Source organism: Fukomys damarensis, unplaced genomic scaffold (genome assembly GCF_012274545.1).
Source record: "Fukomys damarensis isolate Sample0158 unplaced genomic scaffold, DMR_v1.0_HiC HiC_scaffold_24, whole genome shotgun sequence".
NCBI lineage: Eukaryota > Metazoa > Chordata > Mammalia > Rodentia > Bathyergidae > Fukomys > Fukomys damarensis.
Genome location: NW_022900936.1, coordinates 63,656,802 through 63,675,427, shown reverse-complemented (window position 1 = coordinate 63,675,427; position 18,626 = coordinate 63,656,802). Strand labels below are relative to the sequence as shown.

At 35.7% G+C, this 18,626-nt stretch overlaps 1 protein-coding gene across 6 annotated transcripts in view; it reads left to right on the top strand.

Annotated features, from left to right (window-relative positions):
- Gsk3b (glycogen synthase kinase 3 beta) overlaps positions 1–18,626 on the top strand; it is a 166,357-nt gene extending 147,731 nt beyond the window's left edge. For 3 of the 6 annotated variants that reach the window (XM_010630018.2, XM_010630016.2, XM_033768033.1), the window contains 2 exons: positions 6,440–6,538; positions 18,472–18,626. In XM_010630018.2, coding sequence (XP_010628320.1) covers positions 6,440–6,538; positions 18,472–18,539 — 167 coding nt within the window. In that variant the 3' untranslated portion in view covers positions 18,540–18,626. The other 3 variants (XM_010630017.1, XM_010630015.1, XM_033768032.1) reach the window with 1 other exon arrangement.

The following is an 18,626-nucleotide window of genomic DNA, read 5'->3' as shown; positions in this document are numbered from 1 at the left end:
TTTTTAAGACGGTCTCACTATGGAGTTCAGGCTGGCCTTGAGCTTACTGTATAGCACGTGCTGACCTCAAACTCAGCCATCCTCCTGCTCAGCCTCCTGAGTGCTGGGATTACAGGCATGTGCCACCACACTCAGCCTGTTTAACCTTTTAAGGACTAGACCATTTTCCATAGGGCTGCACATTTTATATTCCTAGCAGCAAGTTGCAGGAATTTTAATTTTTCAGCATCTTTGCCAACACTTATCTTCCATTCTTTTCATTGTTGTTTTTAATAGCCATCTAGTGGACATAAAGTCATATTGTAGCCTTAAGTTTATTGCAACATAATGAATAAAGACTTGGTAAATGTTTATTCTCTATTAAAATTACATTTATTAGGCAGGTAAATATAAAAATAAGTTGACTTGGATTTTAGAATATGGTCTTGAAAGTATTAAAAAATTTGTAGTTTTTATACTGTTAGCTAGTAGAATCAGATGACCTTAAAAATCTCTCAAGTTCAAATCCCTCAGCTTCAACTTTTCCCCGTGCCTTTTAAAATTCAGAAAGGGCTTGGGACTGGGACAGGGACGGGGATTTAGCTCAATGTTGCCACCACCTGTCTCGCAAGCACAAGGTCCTGAGATGGATCATGGGTACCAAATTAATCAATCAGTCAATAAGTGGCTTACCTGTACATATGTAATATTTGCAAGATTTTTAAGAAGCAAATAATATTTTGGTATTTTAAAATGGTACATAGACCTGTATATCAAATATAAATATAAATTTGAGCGCGCATATATTTTTCAAGGTTTGAAGAGTACATGTATTTGGAAATAGTGTGTGTAGACACATAATTTGGTATCTGTGGTTATCAGAATGTATTTGTGATTTTGTGAATATCAGTGAAAAGAATGTACACGAATGTGTATGTTTATTCAAGTAGACCCTGTGAATGTATCCTGGGAATCGCTTTTCATCAGGCTAAATAGTTGAAATGGTTGAAAGTATCATCATACATAAAATGCCCTGTCTTAGCAGCCATCTGAAAATTGGCTGTGATTACATAGTAGTAATCCCTGTGTTCTGTCTGCATCGCTGTTGTTCTTGAAAGGTATTTCTGTATAAGGACGTAGTTGTCCAGGGAAGAGGTGTTATTTAGGGTCACTCTTTTGATACTGTGTATTCTGATTTTGGATCTGTGTTTTCAGCTGGTGATCTTGTTTTCCCTAAGATTTTTTTTTTTTTTGTAGGGGGGTATACCGGGGATCAAACTCGGGTCCTTGCACTTGCCAAAGCAGGCAGTGGAACCACTGAGCTAAATCCCCGGCAGTGATCTTGTTTTCTAAAGCAGAGATATACTTGTTTTGCAAATGCAGTTTTAAAAGCACAGGCTAGTTAGTAGTAAATAATTAATGGATGATCAAAGTAAAGCTATAATTCAGGAGGCTGAAGAACAGTTCTCCACTTGTTAGTATAGCACGGGAGAACCCAGAGATTTATTGTAGGGAGAGAAGTTGAGGGTAAGTAGTGAGGCTCTGCCATAGGCAGTATAAAGCCTTCCCTCATCCTCACAATAAAATCTCAGCAAGATCTGCACCACTACCACAAATAAAATAAAGATAATCCCTGATTTGTAAATAGTAAGTGCTTGGTGAATGTTTGAATCAGCGACACATACCATGTTAAATAACCACAGAATTTATTCACACAACCAGCATTTATCACACATTTCTAATGTCCCTCCTAGTTGTTATTACTGCTGTTTCTTTAATTAGTAAAGAAAACCTATCATATGAACCAAACTGTAAGTGTTGCAGCTTACAACAAAGCTCATTTTAGTTTGATGTTTGTTACTGTACCATGACACTCAGCCACAAGATGTAATTAATATTACTTTCATATAGTCACAAGAAATATTTCTGTAATCACCTAGAAGAAGAGTAGAGATAAGCGATACCTCGGTTCACAAACAATTCTTTCCATGATTCTGTCTGCATACTGAATCATTCACAAGCCAAATCAAATTTCCCTGTAAGGTCAACATTGAACCTAACCATTGAATTTGATTGGGTTTGCAACCAGACTCTTGGGGAAAATTAAGTTCATGAACCAAGGCTCCACTGTACAGATAAAAAAATTTTGAGATCCTTCTGACTGCCTGAGTCCATGCCTCAGGAAACAATCAGAACTCTCTCATGATTCCAGTACCAGTGCTTGGGACCCTCCAACTGATGGGATTGTCTACATTTAGACATTGGAATCCAGCACAAACCTTTGACACAGTCTCCATCTTTCCTTTTCTTATTCCCACTGGATCTGAAAAGTTGGACATACATCAGTGGACCCAAAGAAGCAAGTGGAGTTAGTAAGAATAGCTGTTTTCTGTTCAACAGCTTATTTCCTATTCCATGGTAGGAATATATTAGAAAGTAAATTGTTTATGTTTAAAGGAGTCTGCCCTCAGTTCCACACACATCCTCAATCCCAATATTTTATCTTACCAGTTGAAAATATTTAGCAAACATTTTCCTCCTGAAAATATAAGATAGGATTAGGGCTGGAAGGATTGTCAACCGTTTAGCATTATTTAATTTTGATTAATTTACCACTTAGCTGTATTGTTATGAGAAAAATAACTATGGAGAGATGGAGTGATGGCATTCTGACTAGGCAGACGCAGCAGATTTAGGAACTCTGAGAAAGTTAATTTGGGTACTTTTTTTTTTTAAACCTGGGATTGAACTTGGGACCTTGTGCTTGTGAGGCAGGTGGCAAAACCACTGAGCTAACCCCCCCCCCCCGGAAAGTTAATTAAAGTAGGATATTTGGGACATCCAGGAAGCAACTTGGAGGCTGATTGGATGTTTTAGGGTAAAGAGTCAGAGTATAAAGATAAAGAAAAAGTAAGTATTTAAAATGGCAGTAAAAGAAGTTCAGAAAGTAGAAAAAATGAAAAAAAAAATGGGAAGAGAATCAGATTTTTAAAAAAATAGGGCGAAAGTCTATTAGGAAACAAAAAACAATGAAAATGGAATTGAAAACAAATTGGTCATGGGGAACAAAAATAAATGTTCTAGAAACCGAGGTCATCAGCAGTTTATATCTCCTTCATTTAAAACCATTAGGCTACTTATTTATAAAATCTACTCTAACTCATTATTTATGAAAAGTAAGAGGTTCCATTGCATCGTCTTCTTAGCAGTGATTTCTAAATTTATTTTTATGTTATAAAACATTGATAAAACATAAATATGGTCAACTCATCTACTTACCTGATTTTTTGTATCCTGAGCATTTTCTTCTAGTTCTCATTACCCTCAAACACATCTAAACTATGCACAGTATTTCAAGTATCTTGAGTTATAAAGTATTTTCTGATATTAACTCTGAAATTACTGTGAACTCTGAGCTGGAGTTTTTTTTAATAGTTTATATTTATAATTTACAAGAGGAAAATGCTTTATTTTTTAAAGAAAATGTGCTTTTAATATTTTCTCTTTGCATTTATGATATAATTCACTTCAAGGATCACAGAATCCTTTTCTTCCAGTGCCACAAACCATATTACAAATGAAAGCTGGTACTGCTGATTATCAAAGTATATAAAACAATTGATGTTTTATATAAAACACTTTATATGTTAACTTGTTCCCAAAAACCTCTTTTTTTCTTCTTTCTTTTTTCCTTTTTCTTTTACCCTGGTTAAAAGAAGTCCTTAAAATATTTACAGCATTTTTTTCTTTTAGATGAATATTCTTACAAACTGAAAAGGGGAATTTTATGAACAGATCATGTAAAGCATAAGACAATGCCAGAGACTCCTAGCTATGCTATTTATTTTTTCTGAATGCAGTACTGAAAATGCCCAGCAAACTCCTGTCATTCTAGTCCATTCTGTTCATGTTTAAACTCCCATTTCTTTAAGTAGTCTAGAGAATGCTTTATAAGTGTAAAAGATGTTGAAGGAATTAGTGTCTGAATAACTTTAATATTTTAGAAATTATCTAGAAAGTAAAATTTTTAGGTAATCAGGCTGTGCTCTTCTAAGCACTGAAATGTAAGATCAGTGGAGACACACTGTGGGAGAGTGGATTGGTCAAATTTAGTTCAAAGTAAATGGCAAATAATGGTTGCCATAAATTCAAAGAATTGTTACTTTCTACTTCATGAAGTATTTGTGAATATCCCTCCATGTTTCCATTTCTTTCTTTCTATTAGCTATCCCTTTCCCCATCCACAGCCAGAATGACAGTACAATACTTTTAAAAGGGGGATTTTTCCCCCCAAACCCTTCACCTATATATGCACACACATAAACATACCACTTCCCAGTTTAAGGCAGAAAACTACTGTGGCCTTCAGTTAGGCATGCAGATAAACAGGATAACTGATAATGGTAAAAGAGAGTAAATGAACGGGAGAAAATGGGCAGCATGGGCCATAAGGAGAGTGACCACATATCACTGATACCCAATTTATTTTATAAACTATTGTCGCCTCTGGTCTTTCTTTTTCAGGTTTTCTTTTAGATATGGGGCACATAGTCATAGAGATCTTTTAATCTGAAAGTGCCCCATCTGTAATAGGTTGAATGCTGTTCTTGCCAGCTTATTTGTTCAATTGTCCATTTCTATTTGTTAATGAGACAAGGATGATTTTTTTTTTAATCTTTCTATCCTGGGACTTAACACAGTTTCATGCTTTTTATTATTAGGATATTTGAGTGGATAGATAGATGAATATATGGATGGATTTTAAAGAATTTTTTCTACTTTAGGAGATTTAATTGTAAAGGTAAATCTAAATTTTAGATTTATGAAGAATAACTACCACATACCACATTGATATTTTTTATATTCCTAAAACCATAAAATCATTAACCACAGCAAGTACCAGAAATTCTCTCGCTCACCTAGGTAAAAGGTTTAGGTTAAAATTTGCCTGATTAAGAAATAAAATGACATAAAAAAAAAAAGAAAGAAAATGACATAGAATCTTCCTGTTCCTCATTGAGAACCAAAACAGCCACTAAATCTAGTTGTGAGGAAACAGCATTTCTGACCTGATAATTAGCATAAAGGTGTCCCAACTGTCTTCCTTCTGTTTTACGCTTATCTTCTTGATCATTGTACATAAATTTTCACATCAGTTTATAGTGTTTCTTTGTCAGAACCTGGTATCACTTAAACTCTAATTTAGTACAAAATTTAGATATTTGGGCCAGGGATTTAATTCAGTGGTTCTGCTGCATGCTTCACAAGCGCAAGCCTTGCTTTGCAAGGTTCCAAGTTCAATCCCTGGTACCAAAAATTTTTTTTAGATATTTAGGTGCTGAGTTGTTAGAGGCTTGGGGGTGTACAGTTAATAGAGAGTGACTGTTTAATGTATTTGGGGTTTCTATTGAGATAATGAAAATGTGGAACTAGATAGAGATGACAGTTGTACAACTTTGTGAATGTACTAAATGGCACTTAAAATAGTTTTATGCTATGTGTATTTTACCTTCATTAATAAAACCTCTTTCCCAACATTTTTTTAGTTCATGCCATGCCTAGAAATTATCAAAAAGTATATGCTGTAGCTTGGAGGATGTCTTTCTGTAGCTAGTATGATCCTGTGGGTATTTCTTCAAACAGTGATGCTTACTAGAGTGAAAATGAGCACTCATAGGTTAATGCTAAAGTATAAGCATAGACCAGGGTTATCCCAGGCAGTGGGAGAACAATCATATTTCTTAAAGGTAACACTAAATGCTCACCACCACTACTTATTAAATATCTACATCATTAAATTCAATAGCATTTTAAAATAATTTCCAGGGCTGGGAATTAAGCTCAGCAGCATAGCACCTGCCTGGCAAACACAAAGTCCTGAGTTCAATCCCTGGTACCAAAAATAATAATAATAATAGTAATAATAATTCCCTAAGCTTCCAGTACAGAACATAGACTTGAGTAAAACAATTCTTGTTTTTAATAAAAAGGAATGATACTTTAACAGATGCTTCTTAAATCCTGCTTTTGGTGGTACCTGAATAGGTCTTCAGTAGTTGTGTAGGTTGGGCTGTACATCTATCTGTGCATGCCTACACATACAGATATATACCACGCATACTCATACTCTCACCCTCAGTTCTAGTAGGTAAGTATTGCCAGGGTAGGATGACATATTTATATCAGTGAAAGATGAAAACTTATGTTACTAATATACTTCTCTCAAGATTTTGGCTACTACTTTTCTCCAAGGAACACATACCATACTTTTAGAGATAGTACATTGTTTCCGTGAGCTTGCACTGTATGTTGATTACTAACTCATTACCTATTTGGATATGTAGGTTTATCATGTCTTTTTTTCTTTGTGTGTGTGTGTACACACTTATGGTTACCAATAAAGTGGTTTCAGCGACAGAGTTGAAAGTAGGCTCTAATCTTCATGTTTTACCTTTTCTAGAACTGTCAAGTAATCCACCTCTGGCTACCATCCTTATTCCTCCTCATGCTCGGATCCAAGCAGCTGCTTCAACACCCACAAATGCCACAGCAGCCTCAGGTGAGGAAACAGAATCAATTTCTAAAAACATGTACTTTTTTTTTTTAAAGCCACATGATACCTCCATTTCATTTCATGTGATTGAGTATAAACATTTAATTCCTTTTAAGTATCAAAAATGTAGCACAGCTAAGGGAACAAAAGCAAATAAAATAATACTTTAGTTATAAAATATGCAACAAAAGCATTTTGTCTATAATATGTACAGTATAAATATCTTAATTTCTTGATTCATTTATATCAAATAAGATGCTTATGGCAGAAAATAGCCTGTATAAATGTATTATTATTTAAGAGAATTCACTTTAGTTCTAGTCCTCTTAATATAAATTACATTAGTGTACTGGAGAGGCAAAATTTTAAGAAGTATAGGTTGTTATAAACTTTCAATCATTTGAAAGGGCTAAGAGTGCAATGAAAGTGCATTTAACTAAGTTAGAATAAAATGTGACTAGACTCTTGTCTCCAAAAAACTAAAGGAAGACTCCCCTATGGATTCACAGGTTAGAGGTAAAGTGTTGCTGGGCCCTTAGGCAGCTAAATGGGACCTGCATTAGTAAAAATCACAGTCATTGCGGATTCTGAAAATACCCAATCCTTGAGTGAATGGTTGGATGCTGTTAAAATGAAATTAGAATCATTATAGGTAGCACAATTAGAGGTTTAGGATTTGGTAGCCCCCTCTAAAAAAGCAAGTGGCAGAAGTTGACTCTTTTCATTAAATCATCAGTCACCTTGAACAGTCACATTTTTGTTTGAGGAAATGTATGCTGTGGGAGAGAAAAATCTTTCATTGCTAGTTCTTAGCACTGAACCATAAAAGTCAAAATCCATCTCCTGTTATCTGAAGCAGAGTTGTCTGTTTTTGTCCAGTCTTAATCTTTTAAATATTGTTAATGAAGATTAAAAACATTTCATTCTAAGCTCATGTCCTACCTTCCAGTAGAAGTGTGAAGTCTCTTTTCCAGTCCCAACTCTTTTGGGATATGCTACATAAAGAAAATTATGTGAATGTTATTAGCTTTATTAGTGTCTTATTTGTTTTCTCGTTGTTTAAAATGTAGCAAAATGATCCAAAAGCAATGCTGTGAAAATAAAATATTTACCGAAATGTGCTTTAAATTTTTTAAATGTAAAAATAACAGTTTCAAACACTAACCTTTTTACTTAGAACAAAGAGAATTGCTGAGATGAGCTATTAATAAACTGAATACATTACTGGCTAGGTTAGATTACATTGATTGTTCACAATATGAAATACCGTAGGCCCTAACCGTGAACTAACACATTTACTGATTAAGCTAGTTTCTATGAATTTTGTTAGAATTGCTTAAACTGTATATAAAAATGAGGATAGTAATTAGTAAATTTGGGGTAATTTAAAATAAATTTCTTAGCTGGGCATGGTGGTACATACCTGTGATTTCTGCTATTCAGGAGGCTAGGGCAGGAGGATCAAAAGTTGGAGGCCTGCTTGAGCAACTTAGGGAACCCTTGTCTCAAAATTTTAAAAAATAAATTATAAATATAAAGAGGCTAATAAATACCTCAGTGGTGGAGCATTCCTGGATTCAGTCTTTAGTACAGCTATCAATAAAAATTGCTGGGGATTTAGCTCAGTGGTTCTGCTACCTGCCTTGCTTGCAAGCGCAAGGACCTGAGTTCGATCCCCGGTACCAAACAAAAAAACAACAAAAAATTGTTTTTTTCTTAATATGAGATATTGAACTAATTAACAATTGCACCCTAAGTTCTAGGTTCATTATATGCCAGGAGGGAGCTTGATGTAACCTGATTTTTATGGTGTTTTGGTGCAAGTTACAGTAGTTACCAAAAAATGTGGGTCACTGCATGTATATTCTGCTATAAAAAGCAGGTATCAATATAAAAATGAAAAATGATGCTGGACTTTTTTGACCCTAAGAGTTTGTTCCAAGGTAGAAGTAAAACAGGATATGAGGAAGTTAACAGAGGGAATAATGAGTTGATGTCAGAGCTAAAATTAGAGACATGTTTGTTATACTAAAGAGGATATCAGATAGTGCTGAGCTTTTTAGTGGCTGCAGTAAATATCAGTGTCTAAAGTAAGTATTATCTGTTGGCATTTCCCATTGTTCTTTAATTTAAAAGTACATTGGTGGCTAAAGAGAAGCGGTGTTTCTGGCCCCGCTGTTGTTCCTGAGGCCTCAGATTGGGTACTGAAAGAGACAGAGTAAGTTCTTATCACTATTCAATAAGAAATGATAGTGAGCTTCATATGGATACTTTTAAAAGGCTCCCTACTGTAAGCCAAAGAAACAGTTTTTTAGGGAGCCAAAGTAGTAAAGGCCAGGTGTGTCACAGGTGCTTATGACCAGTGTGTAACAAGTGCGTGCTCCATATTTATATTTTAAGTGAGAATTTGGCAATATGCGTTAAAACCTTTGACTTAGCTTTAGTTCCTTATCCAAAAAACAGGAATAGTAAATATCTCCTACCACAGAGAGTTGTCAAAAGTAAGAGATAAGATCTGTTCAGATTGCATAGCACTTTGCCTGGCCACTAGCAGTGAAAGGAAACTGCTACTATTATACTGTATTTATTATTGTTATTTCCAAGTAAGTACAGATCCAGACATTTTTTTTTTTTTAATGTCCATGTGGAAGACAAGATTAACATCAGTCCTCTATAATAATCTGTGACTATTCATGATCAGGGATTGCCTACAGGCATGAGAGAAGCTTTTCCTCATAAGCATTTCTGAGACTGCTTCTGGGTACAAGGAAAGAAATTTTAAGCTACAAAGCTCCACACCTTCAATATCTGAGTCTAGAAGTATTTCACATTCAAGATTTTCAAAGTAATAATTTCTAATCATCCCCCATAACTGCGGCACCACAGTAATACATCCCAAAATGCCCTAGATTGAGTTGCAAGATGCTCCTTTGAGTTACTAAGTTAATTGGCTTACTTGATTTAAGTCAGTGTAATGGAGAACATGTACAAAAGAATTAGTAGTTTATAGGCACAGCTGCTTATAATTAACAAGACTATGAATAAGAAACAATAAAATTTTTAAAATTTTAAAAAAGAAACAGAATAATACCTATTTTTAATAATCCAAGAAATGTGCCTTCTAATCATCTAAACATAGTTTTAGATCACTGATACACAACAAATTCAAAAGAGAATCACAGCCCTGAAATTACCATCTGATCTGCTAAAGTACCATTCCTCCTGATGCTTAGCACCGTTGAAGTTCAGGTTTTATCAGGTGTGTATGGGTCCAGAGCAAGGTCATCAGAATACAGAGGCTCCTAGATGACTGCCTCAGAGACTTTCGTATTCGTAACTGCCTTAAATAAGAGTGGAATTTCCTCACTTTCATGTTGACCTCAGTTCTAAAATAGGATAAAAGAAGAACAAAAAGCAAATTGACGATGATGCCACCAACCATGTTTATACCGACTGTATTATGAAGTAAGCTTTTGCATTTCTGTCAAGTGTTAGTGATATTCAGAGCTATTAAATGCTTCTAGATATTTAGGTCTTATTAAATTTTAAATACATTTATAGGCAGAAATTTTAATTCTCTATATTGCTGCTTCCAGAAAAACAAATACAGTAGAACTTTTCTTATCAGGAGTATGATGTAAAAATCCTGTTTTGGGAGTATATAATTGTTTTTCTCTAGCCTCTCAAAAATAAGAACTAGTACAGTGAAATATAATAGTTTCTGACCTTAAGTTTGATCATATTAACACTAAGGAAACTAGTTCTGCAGATATTTCAACTACTCTTTCCTTATGTTGTTTTCAAGGTTCAGATAGTGATTGCAGGTACATTCATGAAAACATTACAAATTATAGACATCAGAGTTTATACTTCTAATTCATCAGTTTCATGTTAGGCCCTTAACTTTATGATACACCTAGTAGAAGAAAAACAAGCCACAATGTACAGAGATAAGAATCCATAATACATAATAGTAAATTATGTAATAAAATTTTGTGTGTAACAGGAGAACCAATCTTTTCAATGGTCAGAAGTAAGAAATTGTTTTAGTACATTGTGGAATCTCATTTTTATGTGGGCATAAAAAACAATTATGAAGCTTTATCATTTGTTGAAATCCTCATTCTGATTTGTGTTGGAAAAATTTTTAAATCTGAACAAACTGCCAAAGTGCATATGTGGATTCGGTAGGGACTGTTTACAAAACTTGAAAGAGCTTTAATTGCTGAGTAGGGTGTTGATTGTAATTTTTGCCAGAAATTTTCACATTCTTTTTAAGTTGTTTTTGGAATACTTTAGTTATGGGGACATTATAATTGATCATGGTGCTGAATGATACTTAAACCTCTTGATAATTACACATAGTACTCTCAACTCATAAAGTGTTTTTTCTTTTATAATGTTGTATATAAATTATTTTCTCCACACCCCCAGAAGATAATCTTATTCACTCCTTTTCAGAGACCATTCATCTGGACCACCTAGAGTAATATTACTATAGTTTTTCTAGTCAAATATTCATGACTTCAAAGATCATTTGATGGTCCAGTAGCAAATGAGTTAAATGTAAAATGTGTCAGAATACTTCAACTACTACTATTAAAAACAAATTTAAAGCCACTGATTTTAGTTCACTGTTATATACTGCGAAGTGGTCATCTATTCCATGAGTATGTATATGCAGAGATTGGAAGCTCAGTATTACAAGGATGAGCATATTCCATCTTGAGTTTCATTCTGAAATTTATTTCCCTCTCTTCCATGGATAACATGCCTTCCAGACTAACGATTTTAAATACTAATCCTGGATATGTATAAAGCATTAGGGTGTTAGGTTTCTAGACAGTTGTGTATTGTTTGCACATTTCATAAACATACCTGGGTTTTTGTTGCCTCTATCCAAGCAAGTAACAAAATGTATCAAAGGGTACAAGAGCAGGGCCTGTTAGGAAGTGTCTGCTTTTCCCCAAGTTAAAGGTGTACTAATTCAGGGAACTTTGCAAATCTTGCAAGGGATTATTCTTCTAGTGTTCACAGTATGGTTAGTTATTCTTGTTTGCTTAGCTATAGACTAACCTTTTAATACTACAGTGTTATAAGAAACTCTGGAAAATGATGTCAAGAAAATGTTCGGGGGTTTTTCCATCAGAAAAGTAACCCTATTAAAGATGGAAATGAAATCACTCTTTTGTTACTTCTTAAAACTTAACGAAATTTCTAGTATCTAAATATTCGTAAAGTGAATTATATAATCCAATTTAAAAATTTTAATTGTAGATCCTTAGTTTGAAGATATTTAAAATGTGTAGATTATTCTCGCTTCCTGTTCTCTGCATTTTGTCAGGATTTTTGTTATATCCTTTACAGTTTGAAACCCTAACAGAAAAAGGGAGTCATGATAGGAGTTTTTATAAAGTCTGTCTTCTCTCTCATGGTACCCAGTGAGGGGGCTGAACTTCTCTTGATCTTGCCTTGAAAAGCTCTTGCTAGTATCTCATTTAATTCAATTCTAGCCTTTTCTCACAGGTTCATGATATTATTTTCTATTCTTTGAATATGCTTGTGCTTCTTAAAGTTACATACTTTTAAAATATGCACTCACCAGAGAATCCCCTTTTAGGTGGTCCTTCTTCCTTTGCAATGAGATTATTTGCAATTGCTAGATCAAAATTTTTTTTATAATTTTCTACCTGAAGACTGTAACCACAAACATGTAACCATTTGTTCTCTGGACTGTTTGAAATCCACTTTGCTAAAGTCTGCTTCAGATTTAGCCATGGCCAGTTGTCCTTTTTTTCTTACTGTTACAGTTATTTTTTATTCCATAATTTTTGTTACCTTCCATATCACCAATCAGTTCTTTCTAGTTGGGCAAAATTAAACCATGAATAATTTCTTCCATTGCATATTTGTTGCCACTATTTTTAGAGATGAAATATTGAGCAAATTAAGTCAGGTTAGTAGATGCTAACTTTCCAAATATGAATTACCATCCCTCATCCTTCCTGTCTTGTCTAGTTGTGGAATCTGCAAGAGAGGTGCTCATCAGTTTCCTCTTCCTTCTCATGTCCTTTGTGATTTCTGTTTATCTTAACTCTCATGTGTGTAGAATCTCATAATTTTTCTCTACTAAAATAGTTATTTTAGCTGGGCGTGGTGGCGCACTCTTGTAATCCCAGCACTTGGGAGGCTGAGGCAGGAGGATCGCTGTGAGTTCGAGACTAGCCTGGGCTGCATAGTGAGTTCCAGGTCAGTCTCAGTTACATACGGAGACTCTGTCTCCAAAAAAGATTATTTTAGAAAATAAGAATCTCCCATACTCTTCTAACAATGATAACAAGTAACATTATATGATATCTTAGTCTGTGTGTGAATGAGCAGATAGAGTGCTTTTCTCTTAAATGAGCTTATGCTATTTATGAAAATACAGAATTTAACTGATATTATAGGGATATACTCTAATTCAATTATTCCTTATTCTTGGACATTAGGGTTGTGTCCAAGTTTTTTGTTGTTGTTGTTGTTCTCAAAAATGCTTTGAAAATATCTTTACATAAAACTTTGCTTATTCTCTTAAAATAATTTTAGAGGTAAATTTAGAAGTATTGAAATGGTATAAAAAAAACCTGAAGTTTTCCAAAACTGCCTTCCAAAAAGTGTGTCCTAGCGTATACAACAGTGCGGACACATTTCCCTTTCCCAGACAGCAGGGGCGGGGCAGGTGCAGTGAGTACCGTGTGTGCATGGCTTCGTCTGCTGCCTGCCCTCTCCTCTCTCTCCTTGCTGCCTGCCACCTTCTTCCCATCCTTCCCACCCTCCTTGCATCCTTTCAGGTATTTGTTCTTGTTTGGTAGTATAGGGATCAAACCCCCAGGGGCTCTCTAGTATTGGTCTACATTGCCAGTGTGCCATCTTTGCTTTTAATTTTTAGAAGTGCATACTTATGTGGCCCAGGCTGGGCTTATATTTGTGATCTTTCTGCTTTAGCCTCTCCAGTAGCTAGGATCTCAAGTATGTGCTGTCATGCCTGGCTGTTTGTGTTACCAACCTGAAAACCAAATGTGTGTTTTTATATGCACAACACTGTGCCTCTTACTGGTTTTTGCCTTTTATATATAGACTTGTATTTCAAACTATTCAGTTTAGCACTCATTCAAAGCAGTGAGATTCTATCTGCCTTTTGTGAGTGTTAAGTTTACTTGTGATTTCGCATTTGAATACCTAAAAATCAAACCAATTCAGTTATTACTTTCACCAGAGCATTGCTGGGCATCATTTCTAGAAATTTGTTTTCATGTGTAAAACATGAATCCTCTTATTAAATAAAAAATGTTACTTGGTATATCCCCCTCCTCCAAAAGTAATTTCCAAATGCTTTGATTAAGTTGTCAGATGTTCCCTTAGTCATTCTTTTGGGTATTTCTCAGTTGCTTGCCTGAAGTCTCCTGCTTCTATTAATATAACTGCTTATTTTTTCCCCATATTAGATACTTTAACTTAAAAGATGAAAATGTTACCTCTATCAACTTCAGTTCCCTGCTTTGAACATCCGAGACTCTTAATTAAAATGTGCCCTGCCTCTGAGCTCCCAGGAAGCTGAGACCCCTCTGCCCAAGCACATCAGATAGAAGCAGTCTTACTCGTCTTCCTGGTAGGCCCTCTGTGTATCCTGGCAGACAAGGTGGCTCACAGGCATCTGAGTTTTATTTATATTCTTGCAGTGGCTAAAGGCTGTGAACATATTTCCCAGAAATAATATGAAGAGGAAAACTGAGTTTTTTTATTATTATCACAGACACACACACAAGAGTATTATCAAAAGAACGGTAGGCATTATGACAGTTAGCTTCTTCTTACAGGTGGAGCCATTAATGTAGATGATGGTTTCAATTTAAATGTATGTTTTAGGTATACAGTCCTTTGATTCTTGTAATAGTCCTATTTGTTCTTGTGCCATAAATAACTGTGATATATAAGACATAGTTTTATAGTAGAGATGGAGCAGCTTCTGCAACAGCTTAAATAGGAATATCCAAGTTAGAAGAAAGTATTAACAGTATATCTCAGGCTGCTAAAACATTATCTTTTAGAGGAGTTGATGTCATGAGACATTTCTAGCTATTATGCTAATAATAGAAATATTAAGATGTTAATGATTTTGTGGCTTTTGAGAACTTGAAATACATTTTGGGCAGGTAAGAAATGAAATTCTAATTTTTATTTAATTTAAATTAAATACGTGTCTAAATAATAGTCACCATACTGGAGAGTGCGAAATGAACATTTCTGCTGTTGCCCCTGGACCATACATTAAACATTCCTATAAAGTAGAAGGCTTTATCTTTAAAGACTCACAGTTTTACAATACTGATTCGTGGTAGCAGAGTTTTTGGAACTCCAACCTCTGTGTTTATTCTCTGTCCTCTCCTCCCAACCTGTCTTCCTGTTTTCTATTCTTTTTATTTAATCCCTTTAACAACAGTTTTCAGCATAAGAACTTACTCTGCTTCCCATCCCCATTAGCACATTTGATCCACCCCATTCAGATAAAGTGGACAGAACTTGCTATGGATTAGCAGGGAGATAGTGAGAAAGACAATAGGGAATCAAGGTGAGAACTTCCGCTTTTATGATGGAATAGTAAGGTGGGTCAGTTTCCTCAGTATTGAGAAACCAGATTAACAATCCATGGCTCCAACTAACATTTAACAGCCCTTATGAATCTCTAGGAAAGAGGTCTGGATCCGGACATAGAAAAAAATATATGTACCAGGTAGGGAAGTTTATATATGAAAATTTACATTAGGACAAAAATCACAGCCTCATGGACTCGGTTGAGAACCTTATCGATAGTTGCGGTCTCTACCTTTGACTTCTCTGTGGTGTATTGCTCAAGTTCTTGTTTTACCCATGAAGTCATACGGAACACAGTTGCTTTTGCCAGGCACAGTAGCATAGACCTTTAGTTCTAGCTATCCAGGAGGTTGAAACAGGGAGCTCACTTGAGCTCAGGGTTTGAGCCCTGGGCATAATAGCAAGACACTGTCTCCTTTTATTACTACCATCACCACCCCAGTTTCTAATACATGCCACAAATTCCCTTTGTGATATCTGGAACAAAAACCGTAAGATTGTATTCTCAGAAATCAAATATATTTGAATTGGGTCTAAGAAAGATACATCAGTATGAAACTCAGAGGAGCATCTCAGAACTAAAACAGATTGTAGAGTCAGTTGATTATTCATAGTCAGATACTTTATGACAAAATGACCTTAGCCTATCCTTTAAGTTATATATATGTGTGTGTGTCATCACTTTTACCACATATGTGTTCAAGGAAGAGAATGTAAGACGTCAAATAAACTTTGCTGCTTTTGTAGAGTCAGTTTAGATATTTGAGGAAAAAATTAGCAATAACCCCAAAAACCCAATTTAATGACAGTTCGTAAGAATTTTACATTAAGTATTTTTATTATAGGAGGACCATATTCATATTCAGTTATATAAATTACAGAATGAAGTGGGAGCAAAGTCAGCCTGTACCAAGGCTTGTTTCTTTGACTGCTTTGTAAAAAAAATTTTCCTGTTGGTTGTTGAAGTAGTTTCTCTATGACTTCAAGTTAAGGATATTTGTAATGAAAATAATCAGCTGATAAAATTTACTCAAGTGATTTGGAAATAATTCTGAGAAAAATATGAGATCATTAAATTACAAACCTTAGAAACAACTCATTGTATTGTTCATTTCTGTTTATCTCCTCGTATAAAACACTGATTTTAATATGATCATGCAAAGAGTCTTTGAATTTACTCAGGAAAAGGAAGATTTGTTTGGACAATGTCAAAAGCTCATAGACTGTAGTCAGTCAGTAAAAGGACATCAGAAGTTAGTAAGTAGATAGGATTTTGCCAAAGAGCAAGTTAACATAAACAGGCAGCTTGCTTTTGTAGGTGAGGTGTTTACTGAACTCACCCTTGTCTTGGGTCCACCAGTGTAAGACTCCATGACTAGAGCTGTTCATAGGACTTGTGTGTGTTTGTATATAGTGGTCAAATAGAAAAGGTCCTGATAATTAGTTCCTCTCTGTCCTGGGCTTGAAGACCAGAATGGCAGCTCTGTTATCTTCTGATGCTAAAAGTAAGTGAAGTGCTATTTTATGATGGTGGTGCATAGGTTCTGAGTCTCATCCAGAGCATAGGAAGTGCTACAATAAGCATGGATTTGTGAGGAACAGTGTAATTGTGAAATAGCTATGTTGCCTTCCAGGCTTTTTCTGGAATGTCATCTTTAATGCATCCTGCGCCTGAATCATGAAAGTGAATGTTTTTCCTGAGAAAGGCTTGGAAGAATCTGTGCTCTAGACAGAAATTAATGTTGAATTGTTGGTGTACAGAATTTGGATGATGATGAACAGGAAAATTCACTTTGTAGAGGGCGTGTCTAAGGAAGCCAGGCAGTCATATATGAAAATATTGGACCTGGTTACTCACTAAGTATTGGAAAAAGCTGTCTGCTTGGCTTTGGATAGTAAATTCTATGTCACATACTTTTTCTCCTGCTACCTATTCATATGTCATATACTGATGAGTCAGGATGATTCTGTGCCAGGGATCTGCTACCAGTGCAAGGGTTTCAATGTGCATTTCTGTACATTGCAGGGCTAGAAGCATCTAGAGGTGTCTTGAGAAAATTTAACATAACCGATAAGTTAAGAGACATGCCGTTTTCTTTCTCCAAGACCAAGTCAAGATTGTTTTGGAGGGCAGAAAAAAATGAAGAATTTAGAAAAGACACTTTTTATGGAGTAGCTATAGTAATTATAAACTGAATGGCTGATCCTTAAGTTTAAAAGTTCCTTTGTGTCCTTAAGAGTCTGTCTCACTCTAATTCAGAAATCAAAGTAGAACAATTCAGGACCACTGTTTGCATTCAGCCTTGACATTGGTTAATGTGCCCAGCATAGAACATGGGAGATTACATATGTCTTCAGTTCTAGAGTGACAAAAAACTTTTAGGTCTGCTTTTAAGGGTCACCAGCCTAGATGGCCAAGAGCAGTGTGACTCCTCCTAATACAGCTCTTGGAAATTGTCCATCCCAGTCAATCCACCTTTCTTCCTCAGGGTTTAACATGAAATCTTTGGGAGACAATTTAGCCAGCGGTGCATTCTCATTGTGTATGATACAGACAGTTAGCTGCCTACCCAGAATGGAGAGCCAGCCTGGACACAGTTAGACATCACTTAAATGTTAATGGAGACTATAAAATAATATGGATCTTTAAAAGGGGAGAAGGGAACAAAGCTTAGTAGAAAGCTATGTGCATTTATAGAAGATTAGGTAACATGAGTTCTTAGTGCCAAAATGTTTGACTACAGGATGCTTTATTTGATAAAATAAGTGAATTGGTGCTACAGTGGCTTTTCTGTTTTGCCGGTTTTCTGTCTTCCATCTCTGAATAATGAAGAGTGACTGTACTTAGAAAACAAGTGTCTGATTTATGCACAGTGTGTCTGCTTATCACCACTGACCCATGTTACTGTCATTGCCTTTACCATTCACCCAGTTAAGCAGATGGCATATTCTGACGTGGTTCAGAATTTTTATTTACAGTCTCTGCACCATTCATGTATTTTTAAGTGAGCTAGACTCCAGCTGACCATGTAGTGCTGATCCCAGCTATAGGAAGAGCTTTGACAGCAGTGGTCTCTGGTTTCCTGAGTCTGTAATTTATTTAAAATGCTCTTGTCTTCCCTGCACCAGGACATGCCAAGGCATGTACTTCGCTCCAAACAAAAGGAAATTCACATTTCATGCTGTTGGCCATAGTAAACTAACATTCCAGGTAACAGCCTGCAAGGCCACTCGCGCTCGCTGTCCAGTTGACGAGTATTCTCGGCGGAGCATGGCTCACGCTGTCTTGGACCTTTGAATTTCAGATGCTAATGCTGGAGACCGTGGGCAGACCAATAACGCCGCTTCTGCGTCAGCGTCCAACTCCACCTGAGCAGCCCCACGCCGCCACTGCGCAGGAACCGCCGCCTGTTACTGAGGTGTCGCTCAGCAACACTGGTCACGTTTGGAAAGAAAATTA